The sequence below is a fragment of the Lepisma saccharinum genome, chromosome 25 (genome assembly GCF_977018435.1).
Source record: "Lepisma saccharinum chromosome 25, izLepSacc3.1, whole genome shotgun sequence".
NCBI lineage: Eukaryota > Metazoa > Arthropoda > Insecta > Zygentoma > Lepismatidae > Lepisma > Lepisma saccharinum.
The window spans coordinates 927631-952017 of NC_139253.1; the positions used below are offsets into that span (position 1 = coordinate 927631).

The window sequence follows — 24387 nt, forward strand, 5'->3', positions numbered from 1 at the left end:
TATAAGAAGAAGATGCCATATTAATTATTAGAAGAAGATGCCATACTAATTAAACGAAGAAGAAGCCATAAGAAGAAGATGCCATAATAATTATAAGAAGAAGATGTCATATTGATCATAAGAAGAAGAGGTGATAAGAAGAAGAAGCCATATTTGATTATAAGAAGAAGAAGACCAAAGAAGATTCGTTACAATTAATAAAAAATAAAAATAGAAGAAAATTACTGTATGAAAAGACTTCAAAGTTAATTAGTATTTGTACCTAATTAATCAAGAATATAGTACGAATTGTACCCTCCGTAGTGGGTTAAATCTGTTGTTTCTTTTCATATATTCTTAGCGTTAGTAACCTTGGTCTGTGCCCAGAGGTATCTCATTGTTTCTCCCCTGTGCTAAGCTGGTAGGTGCTTACGTGAGAGGACGTGGCAAACATACTGCTTTTTATGATGATATGGAGGCACGTAGTGGTTCGGATCGCATTTCAAACTGTAGATCCAGTCTCGATTAGCCTATCTGTGCATAAAGTGGACTAAAAACAACAATTCAGACAAATTCTTATGGTAGCTATTAATGATCGTAATGCAAGTTACAAGATAAAGACATTATCAAATAAAAATCCAATTCTACTTACGGACTGTAGCTGAGCGTGAAACGTCTGCTGCTGCAAAATTAAATAAAATAAAGTTAATGTTTAAATTATACAAATATAACCGTCTAAGATAAAAATTCAGCAAGGTATAAACTTTCCGAAATTTTTTGACACTAATGATATAATTCAAATATATATTCATTATGTTAAATTTAGTTGTTCAGTGGGATTCACGTATGTGCCTTTTTCTATTTTTCTTTTCATTTGCAGCTTACGTGTTTTAATGAATGGGATTGTGCCGATAATACTGCAGCCGGTGTCGACAGTATAGATGCTAAAACAAGGTAAGTGAATACAGTCATAGACAATTTAGTTGATAATATTTATGTCAGCAGTGATATGTATAACTGTATAACATATATCCTGAGAAAAATCAGTTAAAATTATATTGTGGATTTAAAGTTTTGAAAATAATAAAAAACGTAGTTAAATTAGTAATGTACATTTTAGAATTAGCGTTGAAGTAGAGGAGCCTAAAATAGCATACATAGACGTTATTGCTTCAGAATTAGCAGCATTTAATACATTTTTCAGATCACACGTAGCAAAAAACTGACTATGGAAATGTATTTTGTTGTGTTTATACCAAAGATAAGGAGGGATAATTAGATGAACGGACACAGTACACAGAACTCGAACTTACGCTGAAGGACGCAACTGTTGCCAAACCTGTAGCCCTCAGCCTGATCGCAATTAGGTATTGACGGCTCGTGTCCCTGTCTGCCAGAACTGAAGTTCGCTTCTGTTGGATCCCTAGTCACTTGAGCATCAGGGAAACGAAGCAGCCGATGCTGCCGCCAAGCTTGCTGATGCAGATGGCGACGTTTTCGTCCACCTTCTGCCAGCCAGGGACCTGCAGAGTGTGTTTCGTTGTTCCCTTCTTGAAACATGGTACGTAGAGTGAGACAAGTTAACGAAGAATAAGCTTCGTGTTATGAAGCCCACCATTCGAGCATGGCATTCCTTATATCGTCTCTCACGTCAAGAACAGATAATTTTAACTGAACTTTGTATCGGCCACAGCCGTCTAATTTTGATGCAAGGGCAGGACCATCCACTGTGCCCTGCCTGTAACGTTGTTTTAAGTGTTCGGCACATTCCTCGAATAGGCCAGTTTTAATTTCCTCAGACAGGGTTTTAGCCTTTCCAACGATTTATCATCCATATTGGGAGACGATGACAATGCTTGAAATAATGTCTTTAGCTTTTCGAGAAGATCTCTTCCACTGTCTGTGGGGACGTTTTTAGAATATCCTTACCTTTTAAAGGTGTTGTTTTTGTCCCGTGCAGGTCCCTTCACAACCTTGCACTTTTAATCTTTCTCTAGGGACTTTTACACCTCTTTTCAAACTTTCAGCTAAGGATTTTAGATAAGGGGTTATTTCCCCGTACACATTGAAGAGTTTAAAATGGCCATAACATTTTAATTCATCATCATCGTCATCATCTTAAATTTTATGGTCACGTATGATCTCATTACAGTCTGGTTTTCTAACATATCTGGAACAAAAAATGTCATCAATATTCTTCAGGAGAAAGAGACGGCGGCGATCTTTTCTCTTTGGACGGAGGGTTGGTGTCTGGAATGGGCAACAACTCACGGTAAAAGTTGTTATATTAGTGTATGTGATTTTCTACAAGTTTACTTCAGAATATTTCGTGTCAGCTGTCTATTTTCATGACCACTGGTAAAAGACTTCTTGCTTACGGAAATATATATTTCTCTGGAAGCGTGGTTCATTGATTTGGTTTATTTTACGTCGCTTTTTCTGCCACTTTTGGCTAATCGCGATGGTGAGGTTTAGTGTTGACCACGAGACGACACTTTGGCCTGTCTCGTCTCGTGGAAATGCTATGAAATGCTGTCTCATCTCGAAAATATTCGTTTGTCTCGGGACACATGATCAATCTCGTCTCGTCTCGAATTTTTAAAAGCCTGTCCCGTCTCGTTCCGTGGGCAACACTAGTGAGGTTAAGTGATGATGTGATGAAATTGATGAAAGATGACTCCCAAAGAACATCCATGCCCAGGCTGGGACCCATGGCTCCGTAGCACCATTGTAAGTGTGGTCAGAGGTGCCCAACCCACCAAAGGCCAATGGCGCAATCCCCCACAAAAGCCAATGAAGCATCCCCCCACAAGTTCATGTCATAATCCCCATAAAGTATTTAATTAGGACATGTTTTTAGTCTTAATTAACACTTCACTTGATACTGCACCTCCCCAGTTATTACTTTTCTTTATCTAACATGTCACTGTTACCTCAAATACTGTGTAGTGCAAAGTGGAAACTCGATTATTTGTTTTGCGTCCAGATGAATGTCACATCAAACTACATGGTTCGGATATAAATATAACTCTTAACATACTTAACGTCATAAAATGCATTATGATTTTTAATCTCCTTAAATTTATACGAAATAACAATGTGCGAGTGCTGTTAAGAGAAAATACAAGGGTTGGATAAAAAGTAATGGCAACACTGCTGTCCCGTGAAAGGGGTGAGTCACAGCGCCACAAGCGTTTCGTGGCTGATAAAGGAATGTCAGACGAGGAAGTATAGTGAGTGGGAGCGATTGTATGTTATTCAGTCAAAAACAGCAGTTCTCTGAAGCAGAGGACGAGAGTGCAAGCGCCCTAACAATATGTTTAGACAAGAAGAACAACGTCTCTCAGGCAGACGGTCAACGCAGCCTACTTTTGCACCTTCTTGCAACACCACCTTCGTCTCGCAGTAAGAAGGAAGCGACGGCAAGGTGTCCCATCATCCTGCTTGACAATGCAAGGTGTCACACTACGAACAATGTGACGGCGCTCCTGCATAACTGGTAGTGGGAGGTACTGGAACATCCTCTGTATTCACCGGTATGAGACCGTGTGATTACGACCTTTTTGCCAAAATGAAGGAACCACTGGGCGGGAAGCACTACGACACGCGCGAAGCCATCATACGTGCTATAGGGCGGTCACTGCGGGACATCGACAGAGATGGACGCGCTGACGGTGTACGACGCCTTCCATACGTGTGACAGAAGGTCGTAGAGATGAGGTGCGATTACTTTGAAGGAATGTAACACGTGCTCCTCTGCCAATACAGTCAAGTACCAATTACACCAGCGTTGCCATTACTTTTTATCCAACCCTTGTATGCTGCATATTTGGACATACAATAGATAATTATAATTATATGAATTTTAGTAAAGACATGTTTTGACTTTTACTATTTATTTCTTGTGCTCGTTCATTAAAAGATGTATATGAACAAAATGTACGTACAATTGTTTTCCTAGTACAAACTAAAAACTTAATATTTTATAGAAAGAAACCAATTAATCGTACTCGTATATATTGAACCACAGCTTACACAGTACATCTTTATGACGACATAAGAAATCTTAAGTTCTCAGAGTATCACGTGAAAGGTAAGGCATATCACTCTTTTTGCTTTGTTTTTTGATTACTCATTGAAAAAGAATATCAGAAGAACATTTGTGCTGTTTTCAAATTAATGTTTATTTACAAGACAGCATTGATACTGAATCAAACGTTAGTATGAAGATCTTAAAGGAAGCTTTTGTCTCTGAATACTGGACCTTGCGAATTTATCTATTATTTCATCATTTCGAATTTGTGCAAGAATGTCACTCTCACTACACAAAACAACAAAACTGGAATGCAACCTACTTTTAATAACCTTTATTCGAACATCACCCGCCACTCCCGTGGCGGAGTGGTTTATTGCATGGCGCTACGCCAGGGGTTTCGGATTCGAATCCCGGCCTGGGCATGGATGTTTGTGAGTGTCTTTTCATCAATTTCATCATATCATCACTCATCTCCATATTCGTAATTTAGCCAAAAGTGGCAGAAAAGCGAAGTAAAATAAACCAAATCAATCAGTCGATCATCACCCCAAGACCGTGGACGAAACGGGCGTCCATAAACCCACCTGTGAGCACCCCTGCCCTTAAATACGTTCTTTTCTTCATCTAATGGAATAAATATGGTGCATTTAAGGTGTAAATTTTTAGATATATTTTAGAAAAATATATAAATGTTGAATCTTATGTTATTTGAAAGGGAAAAATCCCCAAAAAATCTCGATGGCGCAGTCTGCGCCATAGTCCCCCCCCCCTTATGGGCACCCCTGAGTGTGGTATTATCACAGTAGCAAAATAATTGAATTGACACTAGAAATCTTTCGCATGTTACCGTGTTGCAGGAAGCTATGAAAGTATAAATAAATCGAAATCTTTAGTGCTAGTGTTTTGCTTTATACAAACCTAAAATTTTGAAAATTACAGGTATGATATCAACACTGCAGAAAATATTTCCAGAGGAATTATTTCCCCTAGTATAGAAACGTCAACATTTGTTTACACACGCATAGAAATTAGTGTGGCTATCTGTGGAAATTACGCGCACACACACAACACAAATTGTGCAATGAAACTATACAGTACCTTCATTTTCATCAGATTCCGATTCATGTGCTGTCAAATATATAAAAAAATATTTTTTGAAAATATTAAATTTCATATATTAAAATATTTTTCAAAATTAGAATTCTTAATATTATCTTACGTAAGGAACGAAGAGTATCCTTGACTTTTCATTCGTTTGCTTTTGTATATTATTGCGTAAAATTAGTATGTATGAAACGATATGTTCTTAACTTCACGACTATGATTTTTGTGTACATTGGAAGTTCTGTTTAAGGTTATCCCATTGTTAATAAAGTTGTTACATAATATAAAAAAAATATTTAATGACTAAGTGCGAAACGCCGATACTAATGCAATTTTACAATTTATAAACACTTCAAATTTAGAACACTGTTGTGTCGAATATGAATAAAGTTAATTCACTAATGAAATCTACACTAGAGGACAAGCCTAAGCACAAAAGTGCATAATCCGACCATGGATATCTTATTGTTTGACAATTTAGCCTCAACACATACATACACAAAAAACACTTGTTAAAATGGTGAAATAGAACAAATAAGAAGAAGCCATATTCCTAAACAGTCTCAAATGAAAATCCAAATTTACTTACAATCTCCGAGTTTGGCTGATCGTGAAGTATCTACTGCTACAGAATTAAATGTCATAAATTAATATTTGTTACTGTTATTAAATTAGAGAAATACAACTTTCGAAAACAGATTTATTTCCAAAATTTCTGATATTAATAATACAATTCTAAAATATATAAATCAACGCAAAATGTAGTTGTACAGTTTGATTCATATATACCCTTCTTAAGTTTTCTTTTGCATCTTACAGATTTTACCCAATACTATGCAGCCGTGGTCAACTGTTCCAATGTTTAAAAATTATATGAACACTGCGTAAGATGTTTGTTGAAGAAATATTCTCCTTAGTAGACAAACGTCAACATTTATTTGTAGACAAAGATATTCGTTTTTTTTAATATATATATATATATATATATATATATACCTATATTAATATATACACATAGTAATGTGATGAAACTCTACAATACCTTCATTTTCATCCGATTCCGAATCATGGGCTGTGAATATTTAAAAAAAATATATATTTGATAAGATTTGTACAATTATTTTTGTAGAAAAGTACCTACAAATGGAATACCAATCATTCTTTTCTCAAATTCATCTCTCTGTAGATAATTCAAGTGCCGATAAAAGTATATGTTACACCTTCACATGCTTCTGAAAGTATCCTCCATTAAGTTATCTTAAAAACACAACAGGAACAAAAATACAATTGAAACAAAAAAAAATCTATCCTACGAAAAAGTGGATAGCAGAAAATGAAGAAGAAAGGGCTTCTAACATAGAATAGTAAAAATCCATAACACTTAGGTAAATAAGGGGCCTCTCCGATGGCGCAGTGGTAGCGTCGTCGCCTTGTAATCAAGGGGTCACGGGTTCGATACCCGGTGGAGGCACATAGTGGTTCGGATCCCACTTTAAGCTGTAGGTCCAGTCCCGATTAGCCTTCCTGTGCATAAAGTGGACTTAAAACACCAATTCAACCAACCAACCAACCAACCAACCAACTTAGGTAAATACAAGTGAAGTAAATACGATGTATCACGTTACTGAAAGTCTTCAAGACTATATCTACAGGATTTACAAGGGGGATGGTTGAACCACAAAATGATCTGATCCTAACTTCATAATTATCAATTTCGTACATAATTAGAATCAATATTTAAGTCCATTCCATTTTCAATAAAGTATTTACATAAGAGTGAAGATCCTTTACTTACTGTGTCAAAAAATACATTTAAAGATTAACTGTGAAGTGTTTATTTTAATAGTAATTCAAATTTGAAATTTCTAAATACTTCTAATAAGCCGTCTTGGTCATTCGAATGTCACCTACAGTTTACCTGCTAATTGAAATTTACAATTGAACATAATTGTTAGCACAAAAGTATCTCATGCTACTTTTGAGAAGTTTACTATTTTACAATTTAGCCTTTAACACATGCCAGAAGAGATGTGATAGTATTAATATATATATATATTAATTCACACACACACACACATCAAAGCAAGGTTACGGATACAATCATAAAACACGTGTAAAAATGTTAAAGTGAGTAATAAGTGCAGAAATAGAAGCCACATTCCTGCCTTTGTCAAATTGCCACTTAATGACATTAATTAACATGAAAGAAGGCTGCACATAAACAGACTCTCAAATAGAAATTGCATTTTTTACTTACTTATGTCGCCTGAGCGTGAAGTGGATCCTCCTACAAAAACCAATTTCATAAAATATTTTGTTTTGCTGTTATTATTGAAGAGAAATATATTTCTTGTCTTTAATATGTACTATATCAGTTCTTGCTTTGTAGATGATTTCAACTTTGTTATAAACTGTGGTAATCAGTTACTTGAGAAACATTGAAAGATTTCTCCGGATTCAGCCCGGCACCTCCCCCACGCCCCCTCCCTCGCTCTTCACCTAATCAAATTCTTCTTGAAGCTCTGTCCATTTCCGCCCCTGGGAAATGGGTATAAATATAAAATGTGCCAGTTACCATGAAATACTTCTAGAGTGGGTTGCATATACACAATCGCAATATTTTACTCGTAATGCTGTCCCATTCGGGTCTTCGGATGGAATATAGGTGGCGTTAGTGTTCTGTGTTGTAATAACAACTCCTTTAACCTTTCTGGGCCTCCCCGATGGCGTAGTGGTAACGTCGTCGCTATATTATCAAGGGCTACGGAATTCGATACCAGGTGGAGGCACACAGTGGCCCAGATTTCACTTTAAACTGTAGGTCCGGTCCCAATTAGCCTGTCTGTACATAAAAGTGGACTTAAAACTCAATCAATTTCTGAATTCACTCAAGTGATACAATGTATCTCGGAATCTTCACCAACTCATATGATGCGTGGCCCCTGGTAAGACCCCTCCAGAAATTTATCCTAGGCACACGCATGCATCAATTTATTTAAGACAGATATTTTATTTGACTTTGGTGTGCTGTTCGTTTACTAATAATATCAATGGAAATGTACAATACCTTTCGATCTAGATTTCGATTTACTTCCTGTAAAGATAAAATTAATGTTCTTTCTTGACACATTCGTGGCTACAATTTTCGTCAGTTTCACTTGGATGGTGCAAAAACGTAGCAGTTATCTCTTTAGTTACAACTAATTATGCACCTTGTTTTATTGAAGAGCGAATCTATTTTTAGTGAGAGTACTACATTATAATTTGTCAGTATTTATTTTAGAATATACTCCTTATAGAAAATAAACATATGCACTCTACGTGTTGGTAGATGTATGTAAAAGATGTTAAAATGTACATCCAATCTTCATTTATTAAAGATCCACAATGAATAGCCAGAAGGCATCTGACTGACATGAGATCTGGATTTGAGAGGAACATAATTTTTGTTTGTACACAGATGCTTACCCTTTTTGTATCAACCTTTACATGATAATAGTACATATCAATGTTCATTACAATATTTCGACATCTTGTCGTGACTTTCTAATTTTTATTAAAAATAATATTACTTTAAGAAAGTTAAAAAACATTCCCAAAACTTTTCCATTATACTAGTAAGAGGATGAAAAACTTAATGTATTAACTACCGTATGCATGGGAGCTTAAATTCTAGTAGCAGGCACATCTATTTCGTAGAAAGTAATTTCTGCCATCTACTAGTAAATGTTTACATCAAAGAGTAATATCTCACTACTTGAAGCAAATCTTAACAAACCAGCGAAACGTTTCACACTGACTGTGGGGAAAGTAACATTGCTTTATAAGTAGGCTTTCAAATGGTGTGTCAGGTGTGGCATGCCACGCACAATCAGTCCCAAATCAATACCTTTCGCTCGTCTTCCAGAACGTTTAACGTTTCATGGAATGAGTAGAATACTTTTTGTACGTTTGTTCATAATTATTTGTTAATACATGGTGATTTAACTTACACTAGGTCGCCCACATAACTTACAAATACGGAATGAGTAGAATACCTATAAAGTTATTAACAAATAATATTGAACAAATGTACGTACGATACCTATCGCTCGTCTTCCATAACCTTTCACTGCTACGGTGAGAATAATTAACTTATTAGGAAAGACAATTACTTTGAATGATAGTATTAAGAATTTGATAGTGCAACTTCTATTAAGCTACAATATCAAGATACTATTATTTCCGGAAATTTTTAATTAACGCTTTTACATTGTGTGTGAAAGCACTAGCATGAAACTTCACAAAATAGAACTAGATTTTCTGGGGTGCGTTTGTTGGCAGATCTGTTCAACGATCGCTTTCAAATGTGACTTTGACACGCTGAATTAGGGATGAGGGCAGAAGATGTCGGATGTAACGTACTTTAAAAACGAAACGTCAAGTTTGCACTTCTCTGAAAAATTACTGATGTTCGTGTTATTGCATTGTACCTTCAAATGCTAAAATAGGCGAAGAACAGTATTTCTTTTACTATGCGTAGTTAGTGTGGTATGTTAAAGTGACCGGTTACAACATAGTATTTGGATTGATTTATTTATTTCGTTTATTTTACTTCGCTTTTCTGCACTTCTGGCTAATCGCGAAGACGATGATGAGTCCTACCTGCACATTTCTTTTATAGTGAAAGTAAACAAATATAAAATACCATTGTACTTACTCTTGTGACTGGAGCGTGAATTTAATCCTGAAATATTGAAAAATAGATTTATAATACTATTTTTTCAGCAAGATTCAGAATCGAGAACACAATAAGTAGTAATAATTATCGACGATTGGGTGCCAAAACTAGGTACGCAGGGCAGTTCATTTTCTCAAGGCTTAGCATTAAGAGGCCATGGTGGGGGGCAACTGTCCCCCCCTGGTCACCGCCACTGGTAGCAATGGAATTCTTCTTGGGTGTATGATAGTGACCATACTGACCCATTGGGATTCAGGGCAAGATCACGGAGTGCCTTCTGACCATGGCACCCTGCCTGTACATTATGCACCCTTGTTATAAAAACAACCCAATTCATATCAATATTTCTGTCACATGTACATTTTATGCCCTTGATTGATGCATTATTCGTTTAAAGATGGCAGCAGGAAATTATTAATTTTCATTACTAATACAATTCTAAAAAATCCTTTAAATTGCAACATTATGCCAAATCAGTTAGAGATGTTAATTAGTGTCTGAAAAAACGATAAAGAATTATGTATAGTGGATTTTGTAGTAACTATAATTTATTGTTTAAATTAAATCCATTTGGGAGAACAACATCTTTGTGAATTCATAAGGAGGGTTCTGATATGTTGTTCTTGCAGTTTTCTCTTTTCCGTCTTATACGCGTAACGTTTCCCATACTTGCTCAAATGCTCTTCCAGCACACAAAACAGAATACCATAATGCCTGATCCTTTGTAGCAGTGTGACTACTATCGGATTAAAAATTATGGATATCCCAGCATGGACTCTAAAAATTAACCAGTAAACCTACGTAACCCTTTAGGTCTTGAATTAAGGTTTATCGTTCAAAAGATATTTTTATATATAAATGGTGTATATGCAACATATGAATATGAAATATCATGTTATTTGAATATTTTCATTGTCGCCATGGCAATAGGATGATGTGCACAATTGTACACAAAATGAACAGAGCGTAAAGATAATACACACTTTAATTTTTCATGTAATTGTTGTTTTCCATTATGTGCTACATGCAATGTATAGTGTTTTCTTGAAGGAAAAAACCCATCATTTATCAATTCTATTTTTATATTTTAAATTTTAAATTATATTCTCACATATGAGCCCTTTCTGGGCTGTAAAGTTCACACTAAATCCTAAAATTTAATAATTACAAACTATGTTACACTATCGTTTTCTCAATTCTGACCTGTATAAGCTACATTATTATTTATCATATTAGCTATTGAAATAGAATACATTCAGACTTTTATAATGCACACAACATGGAAATGAACCAGTATATGTAGAGATTAAAATCTATAAATATAAAATGTGCTAAGCTGCTCTTGTTGACGGGTGTGCGTATCTGCTGCTCTGGCGGGCTGTAATACTCTCGATTTCTAACAGATGGCACTGGGTAGGACTTATATGAAAGTAATAATGTCTACAAAAGTAGACAATGGTATCGGATGAAGCATGTACCCTGTAATCATGACTTTATACGGTAAAATAGTTAATGTGTACAATTGTACACAAGGGGACGGAATGGGGTACAAACAAGTTACATCGAAACTTAGCTCGCAGTGGCAGCCTGCAGTCTCCGCGCAATTTAATAGACATCGCGGTAGCCACAACGTGAGGTGTTTATCACTTTAAGACACATCTTGATCACATTGAATAAAAGTATGTGTAAAAACGGTGAATTGACAATTGATAATGCGTTTTAAAAATAGCTGTAAAGAACTTCCCAATACTAAGAAAAAATTGTTTCGCAATATTGATAACAACCTTTTATTGTCCGATTTAAATAATCTGAAAATTTAGAATTGTGTTTAAAACCTTTCTACCTTCACTAAATTTCATCACGATTGGACCATAAGATTTTTATTTATAGAACTTGAAGGAAGCTGTCTTTTAGAAAGAGCGGCACTTTCTTTGTTCTCACGACGTTAAAAAATCGAAGGCATACTCGAAGAAAATTGGTTACTATAGCTTAACGCAGAATTGAATAAACTAAATTTTGATGTAACTCGTTTTTCCGTAGGTGTACTGGTTAATTTCTAATTAGAGTCCAAACTTGTGTATCCATATTTTTAATCCGATATGAAAGTTTGCATGATTGGAGGAGGGCCTTTAACGAAGCATCGAACCATCCCAGACTTTGAGTGAGGGGATGCGTAGTCTTGTGCTGGGCCCTACTCTACACGTGGGCCTTTGGGGGCCACATTTTCACTAGTTTTCTTCTTCGTGAGCCACAGTTGGATCATAGCTTATCTATTTCCCTCTTTTGGGAGGAGCAGGAAAGTTAAACGTATTCTCCCTGACCCCATTCTCACCCAACGGTTTGTTGGCGATTGAATTGATTGATTGAATTGTTGTTTTAAGTCCACTTTATGCACAGAAAGGCTAATCGGGACGGGACCTACAGTTTAAAGTGGGATCCGAACCACTATGTGCCTCCACCGAGTATCGAACCCGGAACCCCTTGATTACAAGGCGAGGACGCTACCACTGCGCCATCGGGGAGGCCCCGGTTTGTTGGCGAGTCATGGCACCAGATGCGAGACGTGTATATTCAAAGTGTTGAATCCAGAACTTGGCGAGAAAGTTCGAGACAATTGGATACCTTGTCATAAAGCTTTCAGGAAGCCGGAAGGTGTCTGAGAGGACAACACAGTATGTAAAGGACTGCTTACTGGCGTCTCCATCAAAATAATTGCAAATACTATCCCAAGAGACAAATATCTCATATGTTATGAACAGGTCCTGTTTTGCCTTATTCGAGATATGTGGATTAGATATTTCAGGACATACTTTAGGTATCGTGCAATTTTATATACACAAAGGTTTGGGCAATCTATAGTGACCGAATCTGGCCTCACCGATGGCTCAGTGGATTTCTTCTTTTTGTAAAGAAAATCAACGATTTGTACCACTCTGTTCCATTTACTTGATGTGGTACTTTTGTCATCTATTGGTCTTATTGTATTGTGGTGTAAATATCGGGTATAATGGTTACAAGGAGAGCCTTGGCAATAAGGGGGATACAGCGTCCCTGATAACATGTAGGACGACTACAATAGATATGTTTACAACACTCAGAATAGGCACGATTAACATTAACAAACTACAAAACAGGAATAAACAAGAGGCGCTGGGTGACTTTTTTATCCAGTCGTCTCTCGATATAGCCTTTCTCCAGGAAGTTCAAGTGATAAATTTTGAACTGCCCCCATCTATAGTAGTATATAATAATGCAAATTGTCAGGCAACGGGGACTGCGCTTCTCGTGAAAAATACGGTGCCCATCACTAACGTTGTGTGTCACCCTAATGGGAGAATTATATGTGCGAAAGTGGCAAATGTTTGGATATGCAATATATATGCCCCATCAGGTACAAATCAGAGATCACAGAGGAACAATTTTTTTTGCGACAGATGTGGCGGCTGAACTGCAAAGTGTAAAGGAACTTATCATTTGTGGCGGCGACTTCAATTGCGTCTTGCTTCCACAAGATCAACGTCCTGGTTTTGCAACATCTAATTCCCTCCAAAAATTGGTGTCTGGTTTTAAATTGGTGGACGTTTGGTCAGATAAATATTTTGATAAGCAGGGGTATACTTATATTAGAGACAATTGTGCGTCCCGGCTAGACCGGTTCTATGTTACCCCGGCACTGCGTCAGAAAGTTACTTCGATTTCTCTCACCCCTACATGTTTTTCGGACCACCTGGCCGTGATAATGGCAATTAACATTGATCTTCCCTTAGTGCCTAGGGGATATGGGTATTGGAAAATGAATACGTCCATTTTGTCTGATGAGGAATTTAAACGAGCATTTCATGAGCAATGGAGATTTTGGGAGACGCATCGCCTTCGACGTACTGACATCCTTCGGTGGTGGGATGAAATCCTAAAACCGGCAGTTAAACGTTTCTGTATATCATTCTGTAAAGAGAGGTCTCGTGACTGGAATAATAAATATCACTTTTATTATCGTGTGTTGCGTGAATTAATAGAAGAAGCATCGGCAGGACGACCGGTTCATACGGAAATTAAACGTATACAAGCAATACTCTTAAATATGACCGCCCACAAACGTATGGGTGCAAAAATTCGAAGTAGACTGCCTCAGTTTGACCCTGAAGAAGCGGTGTCGATTAGTCACGTGATACAAGAACGACAAAATGCACAACGGAAACTCATTACTGAACTCGCAGATGGAGCGGGTAATAAAATCATAGCACCTAAGGACATACAACGTACAATATATGAGCATTATGTTCGGATGTTTTCGCAGCACCAACCTGCCAATTCAAATTATGATTCTGTTGTGGATGCAGTTACGGAAGTACTTTCCGATGATGATAGAATTAAGTTTGATGAGGATTTCACATTCGAAGAAGTATATAAAGCGGTGAAAGCGTCAAAGCCTTTCTCCGCCCCTGGTGTGGATGGGCTTCCTACGTGCTTCTTTCAAACATTTTGGACGCTAGTGGGGCCGACTTTAACTGAGTGGGTCAACGCGGCCTTTCAGCAACATAAAATGGGCAAGACTTCCAAGACAGGTATTATAGTATTAGTACCGAAATGTGCAAAGCCGACAGAGATCACTCATTATCGCCCCATTACACTCCTGTGCACCGACTATAAAATTTTCACACGATGTATGCTTGCACGTTTAATGCCGTACTCAAGCAACTTGGTGGGGGACATGCAATATGTATATGGTGAAAATAAAAACATTTATGCAGTGTTGCAAACGCTGCGTGAAGTGGTTACCAGTAATCATAATAAGAAAAATTTAAAGGATCAAGCGATTTTAGCGTTGGACTTCGAACGTGCGTTTGATTCGCTGAACCATAATTACATGTTTCATGTTTTGCACAAAAGGGGCATACGGGGAAATTTTCTCTCAGCACTGCAAGGGCTATATAAAAATGCTGAATCGAAAATACAGATTAATGGGTTTCTGACAAAATTGCTTAGCATTGTCACAGGTGTCCGACAGGGAGATCCCTTATCCATGTTGGCTTTTTGTATTTCCCTAAGTCCCCTGCTTGCCTCTCTGGAAGCACGGTTACAAGGAATAACTATTCTGTCAAAGTCGCTAAAAGTTTTAGATTATGCGGATGATGTCAGCATTTTAGTTCAGTCACCTGTTGATGTGGACACGGTTCATAAACTAACGACGGAATTTGGGGTGTATTCAGGCCTTCACATAAATGTAAAGAAATCCTGTTTGATGTTTTTAAATAATTCTCCACCTCACACACCAGTTCAACACTTCCCTGTTGTAAACATTGTAAAAATACTTGGTGTAGTATTTACGCCTTCTTTGCAAGGAATGATACAAGTAAATTATGATCGAGTGATTGGGAGTGTAAAAGCAGTGCTACAAATTAATAAGTTTCGAAACATTAGCTTGCAATCACGAGTCACGTTTGTTAATGTGTATGCTCTTTCGAAAGTGTGGTTTATAGCCAAAATACTTCCGATGCGAATGCTGGATGTAACAAAGCTGAAAAGTGCAGTGAACTGGTTTGTTTGGAATGGGCAGTTGTTACGTGTAAATCACGAGACCTTGTGTTTAGATAATGCTGGGGGAGGCTTGAATCTTGCACACGTGCACCACAAGAGCCAGGCGCTCCGCATTCAAGCGGACATAGAGACGATGATTCAGAGCCCTGATAGCCTTACAAGTCATGTTCTTCGAGACTGCTTGGCCCATATACAGTTGGATCCCCCCATAAACGTGACTAACCTCCCCCACAACCTTAGGTACCTCCGTGATACCTTAGTAGAGATCTGCTATGGCTTGTTACAAACTCCTACCCTGCCTGTTCCAGTGGTGTCGCACATTTACAGAGGAATGCGTGTAGCGTCTCAACAGGCTGTTAAGATAGTTGCAAGACACCTGGAAGTTCGTTGGCCTGTGGTGTGGAAAAATATACACGCGAGGCATCTCGCAACAAGAATACGATCGGCGTGGTTTGTTATAGTGCATCAAATACTGCTGACTCGAGTGAAACTCTATGATCTGCACATGGCAGATTCATCATTATGTTTAATATGTAACGTGCCTGATAGTTTAGTGCATAAGCTCAGTGAATGCTTAATAACCGCTACGTCATGGAAATATGTTGCAAAACTCGTAAGTGTCATCTGTCGTACCAATGAGAAGAATATTACAATTGATCATCTTCTGTTTCCCAATTTTAGTTATTTTCCTAAAAAGAAACAGAACAGTGTATTGTGGTTACTGGGGCAATATGCTTGGTTTGCCTCTACTTATCAGCAAGTTGACTTTCATGAACAATTTGTGCATTATTTAAGGCACACATTTCAAAATATGTCGGCAAACAAAAGGAACAATGTCTATGCGAATTTTCTAAATGTAATATATCCTAGTTTGTAAAACCTGTATAGTAATCATGTAAAAGTTTGTTATAATCAGATGTAAATAGTAAAGGAAATAATAAAAAAAAAGTGGTAGCGTTGTTGCCTTGTAATCAAGGGGTCGCGGGTTCGATCCCCAGTGGAGGCACCCACTTTAAACTGTAGGTCGAGTCCCGATTAGCCTTACTGTGCATAAAGTGGTCTTAAAATAACAACTCAATCAATATAGAAAGCGAATCAAATGCTTCGAATTAAGTTACTGGAATTTTAACTTCAGTAGATATTTTTAAATACCACACTACTTAACAGACGTTTTGATCAAATCCTACAGATAAGAGAGATTAGGCAATGACAGCGGACGAAAGAAACAAAAACAAAAAAGTTGAAAGTGAAGAAAAGAATAAGAGAAGGAAGTAAAAGTGGGAAAGCGAAAGCAAGGAGAAGAGATTAAGTTAAAGAGGAGAAAGAAGGAAGAAAAGTGAGAAGGAAACAAGAAAGATCGAAAGAAGAATGGAAGGTGCGGAATGGGAAATAAAGTGAAAAAGAAGAAAAGAGAAGAAGGAAAATAAAAAGGAAAAGTTAAAAATGAAGAGTTAAAGAGGAAAAGCGGATGGAGGAAAATATGGAAAGAGAATGGAGGAAAGGTGAAAAGAAAGCAAAGAGAGAGGCGAAATGAGAAAGATAGGATGAAAAAGGAATCCGAAAGAAGGAAAACGAGTGACAACAAGCAAAGAAAGCGAAATAAAGATAAATGAGAGAGAGAGAGAGAGAGAGAGAATGAAGAAGTAGAGAGACCGAAGGAAGGAAGGAATGGAGAGAAGTAAAATTCAGAAGGAAGCAAAGAAAGAGCGAAAACAAAGGAGAAAGAGGTGGAAGGAGAAAGAAAGAGTGAAAAAGGGAAAAGAGAAAGAGTCGAGCCTTCTTATCTACCTAAGTAGCCACAGTGCCTAGAAAGGATCTGAGATACGTACCACAATATTGTTTGCATTTGGCTCTGGTGCTGTAGAGGAACCTCTTCCTGCAGCTTTCTCTGTCCACGTGTTCTTCAACACATTCATGTCTGTCTGTGCATTTCCAGCATCCTGAAAAAGAAGATAATAGCATATGGTAGCATCAAAATGCAGAATTGCTGAGAAAAGCATTCAGTCCATAAAAATATTCTGCAGAGTTGCCACCATAAAACCACAGGATGAAACTAAAACAATTTTAATTGTGAGAATTTGGCGTATGTACGCTAAATGATGTCACAACGTGAGTGAATTGGGCTTATTTATTTGTTTTCTTGTACTTTTCCATTGGTCGAATGAAGATTGTTGTCTGCTATTCTCAGAAGTAGATTCCTTTAATTTGAAAGTCAGTATTTTTATAGTTTATTTAAAATTGCAATGAGTTGGGGGGACAGCTCGGTCAACATCGTAGACACGAGACTGAGTGTGTTGTGAGGAGGGCATTGCACCATAATAATTTATATTTTCTTTACTTGAAGCTTTGGCATAGCATTATCATCTTAAACTATTTGCATATTTAGCTTCTTTCTGGAGTCGTCTGTAATTTTCACTAATAACTACTTCCTCCCTGTCTAGCCTGTGAAAAGATCAATATTATCATGCTTACATGAGAAGCATAATCTTTAAAGTTATCAGATTTAAAAGCAATGCTTGACATGTATCAAAAACGTTCAATTTTGCATTGAAGTATCCTTTGTCTTGGAATGATTTTGTATGAATTTTCGTACATATAATAAAATTATAGAATTCATTTTGCGTTTAGTTTGTATTTTTAATATAATATGTTACCCAGTACTATTCTAATTAACTCTCTAGCCTTCTTAAAACCGAAGGTTCATGGCTGCAGCAAGATCTATATACTCCTTTCCATCCCTACTAATTTTATTTAGATCCATCTCAACATTATCCCTCCATCTTCGTCTTAGTCTTCCTACTGGTCTCTTACCATCAGGTTTCCCAACAAGAATCTTGTAAACTCTTCTTTCCTCTCCCATTCGTGCCACATGGCCTGCCCACCTAAGTCTTCTTGATTTAATGATCCAAATAATATCTGGACGTGAATACAAATTATGTACTTCTAATTTATGTAACCTTCTCCACTCACGTGTCTCCTCAACCCTTTTACGCCCAAATATTTTCGTAAGGATCTTATTTTCAAATACTCTCAATTTATGTTCCTCTTTCAATGTAAGGGACCAAGTTTCACACCCATATAATATTACAGGCAAAATTACTGTTTTGTATATTTTAACTTTTAGTTTTTTTAGATATTAAACGAGAAGACAAAAGTTTATGAAGAGAAAAGTAAACATGCATTTCCTGAATTAATCATTTTTATTTGTTAGTATTACTCCTAAGTACTTGAATTTGGAAACTGGTTCAAACGAGTTGTTATCAATAATTAGATTTTGATTATTACCTAACACTTGGTTTCGGCCTGTAAGCATATATTTAGTTTTCTCTTTGCTAACTTCCAAACCTATATCTTTAGCTGTTTTAATAAATATTTTAGCATTATTCTTAATTGTATTTACATCATCCCCCAGTAAGTCTACATCATCTGCATATGCTAACAGCCGAGTCACAACGTTCAATTTTAGTCCTTCGTTAGTTTCTTTCCAAACAGCGTATTCTAGTGCAAAATTAAAGAGCAATGGAGATAATGCATCTCCTTGTTTTAACCCATCATGAATTGTTTCACTGGTGCGTACTTTTATCATATTAACAAGCTTCTTAGGTATTCCAAACTCTTTTCACTGAATCATACGCATCTTTAAAATCAATGAATAGCTGATTGACATTTTGATTATATTCCCACTTTTTCTCTAGTGTCTATCTTATGTGAAACATTTGTCTGTTGTTGATCTGTTACGTTTAAATCCACATTGATAATCACCTATAATTTCATTAGCATATGGGGTTAGTCTTGCTAAAAGAATGTTAGATAATATTTTATATGTTGTTTCGAGTAGAGAAATTTCACGGTAATTATTGCAGTTTATTTTATCACTTTTTTTAAACACAGGAACAATTATTGATTCTTTCCACTGTTCCCAGTACTATTTGATGATACTTATTACCAAAATGTCTAAACGCCTATTAAGAATTTCAATTCATTCACACAGAAAAATAGCATAATACACACACACACGACAGATACAGAGAGTGAGTGAGAGAGAGAGAGAGAGAGAGAGAGAGAGAGAGAGAGAGAGGTTAATCCTAATACAAACCATCTTGTCCGCCGCCGTCTACAAAATTAAAAAGAAGCACATTAATAATTTTAAGCATATTAAATATTAATAACTGTCAAGTTACATACTTAGCAATTCTCTTGCTGAAAAATGAAAGGTAAATACGAAATTATATAATGAATTTATAATAAAGCGATATAATTACATTATAATAGTAAGATCTAACCTATGATAAGTGTGAAATATTTTTGAGTGTTACAATGAAAAAATAGGCTAAAATTGAAATAAAAACTAACTTCGGTACCCAATTTTAACATTATATATGTGTGTGGACCATAATTTTACAGTGGTGTGAACATTGAATTTCCTCTAATTCTTGAAACTAGTGCTACAGGTACAGGTGTGTGTGTGTGTGTGTGTGTGTGTTTATGTATAAAGTTTAAAATGTTGGAATTATTTGCAGCCGGTGTATGTGTACAATTATACATGCAATTATTCTAAAATTCCGTTCTCAGATACACAAGATATATACACTGCAAATATGAAAAGTGTGAAAATGGAATTGGGGAGGAAATAAGAGTAAAAAAGAGAGATAAAATGATAATGAAGAGAATGCGAAAGAGAAAGAGGGTGAAAGTTTTTGAAGAGAAAATACAGGGATGGAAGACAAAGGAAAAGAGATAAAGACAATGAAGGAAAAAAGAAAAGTGGGAAAGAATGATGGAAAAGAATGTAGGAAAGAAGGAAACAGAATGAATTAGAGGTTAAAGAGAAGTAATGGAGGGAAGATTGAAAGGGATAGGAAGAAATAGAGTTGGAATTGCATAAGCCACTGAAGCAGAAGCCACACAAATATTTCTTCCACGCCTTTGTCCATTGTAACAGAATTTTCTGATACAGCCAGTGCTTTGTACAAACATTTAAATACACTTGAAAAGATGCAAGCGATCAGAAATGTGCTCCATCATGAAATTACAGAAACTTTTTGGTAAATGATGTTTATTTCGATTCCTTTCCATTTAGCCTAGGAATGGTGCTGATAATTGGACTCTCGTACTCACCACAGAATTTTTCGCACTTGTCCCTGGTGCTGTACAAGTATTGCTCCCTGCAGCTTTCCCTCTTGATGCTCTCTCGAATGCAGATGTTGTCCTCGCATTTCCAACATCTATCCTCTTAAAAACATAAAATGTTAGTTAACTGGAAAATATTTAGGGCGTACTGAAAGTCGTGATCAACATGTTACAAGAAGGAAGGAAACAGTTCAAAAAAGAATCTAATAAAGGGTGGGCCATATTGATGGGACACATTTCAAATGCATATGTGGAGCATGTAGAAAGCAACATTTATTACCAAATATATGGAAACCACTGCCAAACGACGGGAGTTTTGCACTGTGTTCAGTGTTTGAAGATTACATCCCTGAGATGGACACCACCTTGACGAGAACATTCTTTGGCTCTAACAGTCATGTTCAGCATAGTTTTGCGCAGGGTTTCGGCTGGGATGGCCGCTATCTCCCTTCGGATGTTGTCCTTCAGTTCATTGATGGTAGTGGGCCTTGTGGTGTACACCTTGTCCTTTAGGTAAATACACAGGAAGTAGTCCGGTGGAGTTAGATCCGGGGATCTGGATGGCCAATGGACATCCCCGAATCTCGAGATGAGCCGTTCCGGGAAGTGTCGTCGAAGTATTTTCATTGACACTACTGCTGTATGACTAGTGGCACCATCCTGCTGCAGCCACATGTCCCTTAGGCCAAGCCGTCTCATTTCGGGTATGAAGAATGTTCATAGCGTCGTGTTGTACCGCTCAGCGGTGACTGTGACGGTGTCATGCTGTTCGTATTAACAAATGTTCTCGTCAAGGTAGTGTCCATCTCAGGGATGTTATCTTCAAACACTGAACACAGTGCGAAACTCCCGTCCTTTGGCAATGTTTTCCATATATTTGGTAATAAATGTTGCTTCCTAGATGCTCCACATATGCATTTGAAATGTGTCCCATCAATATGGCCCACCCTGTATACCCCTGTTAAAGTACATACCTTTATTAGTCTTCAACATAATCACTATCTAAATCGACACATTTTTGCCAACGTTCTGGAAGTTTGAAAATTCCTATGTTGTAGAACTCCGTTCGGGAACTTCTGAGTATTCTCCTAACGGCAAGTTTCACTTCCTTGTTGGTGTCGTATCTGTTTCCCCGCATGTGTCCTTTCAGAAAAGAAAACAAGTGAAAGTCAGAAGGAGCCAGATCTGGACTGTAGGGAGGATGTCGAAGGAGTTCCCACCCAAATCTGACAACTTCATCCGTGGTTAGCTGTGCTGTGTGCGGCTTGGCGTTGTCGTGTTGGAGGATAACCCTATCCCTGCCAGGACATTTTTCACGCACGACGAAGTTTTCTCAAAGTGCGCACGTAGTGAGCGGCATTGATTGTTTCCCCAGGAATGAGAAAGTCCACGAGAAGAACACCCTTCGAATCCCAGAAGACAGTTCCCATCACTTTGGCAGCTGATGACATTGTCCTCAGTTTCTTCCTTCTTGATGATGTTTGATGTCGCCACTCCAGGCTTTGACGTTTACTCTCAAGCTCGTAGAGGTGGAAAATGGTTTCGTCTCCAGTAACCAAACACTTCAAGAAACCCTCGCCTCCATCCTCTGCTCGGTACCGCGCCAAAAGTTCCGTGCAAACGTCTTTTCTGTTTCGTTTTTGTGCCGCATTCAAATTTCGTGGCACCCATCTGCAACCTAAACACGCCTGTTTTCCTGGATGATTTCCTTGACGTGAGCCAAGTTTCTGTCGTTCGAGGCAGTTCTCGGGCGGCCTGTGCGAGGGAGATTACTGATGTCTGTGTTTCCATCTCTAAAATGTTTTATCCATCGCCTGATGCTACTGGCAGCCGTACACTAATCACCATACACTTCCTGAAATCTGCGGTGGATATCTGATGCCGATGCACCTTCCTTCAACAGAAATTCAATTACTGCACGCTGCGAAACGACGTGTCAAACGGAGCCATTACTCACTACTCGCTACTGCGCATACGTACTGCGCCGATCACCCGAGCTTCAAGTGTATGTTGTCACAATAGGTGGCTCTAACTGTCTTATGCAGCGCTTCGCTATACGTAATTATTTACGTCAGAAATAAAAAGTTGATCACGACTTTCAAGAATTAAATGTGTATTAAAAGATCAGCGACTTTGAAGATATATTATACATGGGAGAGCCAAATGAAAACCTTAATTTGTTTTCGTTTCTTATCTAGAAGATTTTTGTACAATTTTGCTACACTTTAGTACAGACCTATTGCTGATCTACATATATTTTCAACTTTTGAGTTAGTTCCTGTATACCTTGAGAAGAATACGTCTTGGGGGTCCACGTGTAGTCACCTACGAGCCACCGCGAAGGTCTTTCCACCCATCTGCCTGCAAACTGAGGCCATTGTCGAACTCTCTCAGGAGTCTTCGTCAGGTTGATTTAAAGGCCTTAGTTGAATATTGTTATGTGGCTCACAATGCCTGGTTGCTCAAAATACAAAATGCGTTTACACAGTAACAAGACAAGAGGAGGCATTACTTTTCAGCATGCCCTCGTATATCCTATACTTTACTTTATTGCAGATCCATTTCAGGATTGTAATGTAGTTCATTTATATTCCAAATTACAGTTTGCAGAATTTTAACACAAAATGTGTGAATAGGAAATGAAAATAGACATACCTTATTTAACCCTTCGTACACCAAGGTGGGTTAAAAATTGTCCACACTTTGATTCTTATAAGAATTTTTATGGATGTTTCTTTAGTATCATGTCATAACTCAGGTTTTGTGTCAAAAATAATATAAATTTTATTTTCTGTCATTCAATACTTTTAATTTCTAGAAAATAACCCAAAATTTAAAAAACGTTTTCGTGGTGGACATAAAGTACTCACCCTTGGTGTAACGTGTTACCATAATGTACATGTAAAATAACTGAAAACAGGAAGAGAAAGATGTGTTCTTTGTTGCAAAGAAGCTAGATCGAAAAATGTACAGTTGAACAAGTTTGCAAAAACAACAATTGTATGTGGAAAATGTGAAGCCTTTGTTTGTGGAAAGCACAGTGAAAAAAGTAGTGTGTGCCGCTCTTGCAAACGCAAGACTATTGATTCAGAGTAACCAACAATGACTTTTGGAAAGTAATATAAGACAATAATGTTTACTCTGTAGCTTCCAACAACAAAAATAATTTATGTCTTTAGTACTACATCATTGCTCTTATAATTCGGGAAATATGTGAATAGAATTTCCATAATGTTAAAATATATTGTAAGAATAACACATAAAAATGGTGATATATTTAATAGAATTTCCATAATGTTAAAATATATTGTAAGAATAACAAATAAAAAAGGTGATACACTTAATACCTGCTCTGTTCGTAGCCTTCAGTTGTCTTACAAGGGTCGTTCAAGGTTGACCAGGACTTTCGTGCGTAAAATATTAATGAATCAATGTAGCGCTGCATTACTAGGGCAGGACAGACCATGATTCCTTGCGAGTAACCATGATCTTTTGCGACACATTTGGCGCATGCGCAGTAGTGTAAACAAAGATGGCGACAAGTAGTGTATCTGTTTCTGTGGAACAGCGGTGTATAATGAAATTTCTCGTGAAGGAGAAAGTGAAACCTGCTCAAATTTGGCTTAGACTGCAAGCACTGTATGGTGAACAAACACTGCCACGGGCAAGACTGTACGAATGGTGTCTTAAAGTTCCCCTCCACCCAAGAAAAGCAAAGAGCTGCCGTCTGCCGGTAAGATTTTGGGAACAGTCTTCTGGAACATGAAAGGTGTTATCCATGTGGATTTTGTGGAGAAGTGTGCCACAATTAATGCCAAGTATTACTCAACACTGCTTCACGATGCTGTACGTGGGGCTGTTCGGAAGAAAAGACCTGGAA

The 24387-nt window shown here is 37.4% G+C and overlaps 1 protein-coding gene across 6 annotated transcripts in view; it reads right to left on the reverse strand.

Moving 5' to 3' along the window:
* LOC145979018 (uncharacterized) overlaps positions 1-24387 on the reverse strand; it is a 125691-nt gene that overhangs the window by 34387 nt on the left and 66917 nt on the right. For 5 of the 6 annotated variants that reach the window (XM_083112081.1, XM_083112082.1, XM_083112084.1 and 2 more), the window contains 10 exons: positions 20496-20609; positions 19474-19491; positions 17207-17317; positions 9819-9845; positions 8187-8213; positions 7377-7406; positions 6162-6191; positions 5709-5744; positions 5114-5143; positions 632-661 (listed from right to left, as the gene is read on the reverse strand). In XM_083112081.1, the coding sequence (XP_082968207.1) occupies positions 632-661; positions 5114-5143; positions 5709-5744; positions 6162-6191; positions 7377-7406; positions 8187-8213; positions 9819-9845; positions 17207-17317; positions 19474-19491; positions 20496-20609 (453 nt within the window). The remainder of the gene's footprint in view (positions 1-631; positions 662-5113; positions 5144-5708; positions 5745-6161; positions 6192-7376; positions 7407-8186; positions 8214-9818; positions 9846-17206; positions 17318-19473; positions 19492-20495; positions 20610-24387) is intronic. The other variant, XM_083112083.1, reaches the window with a different exon arrangement.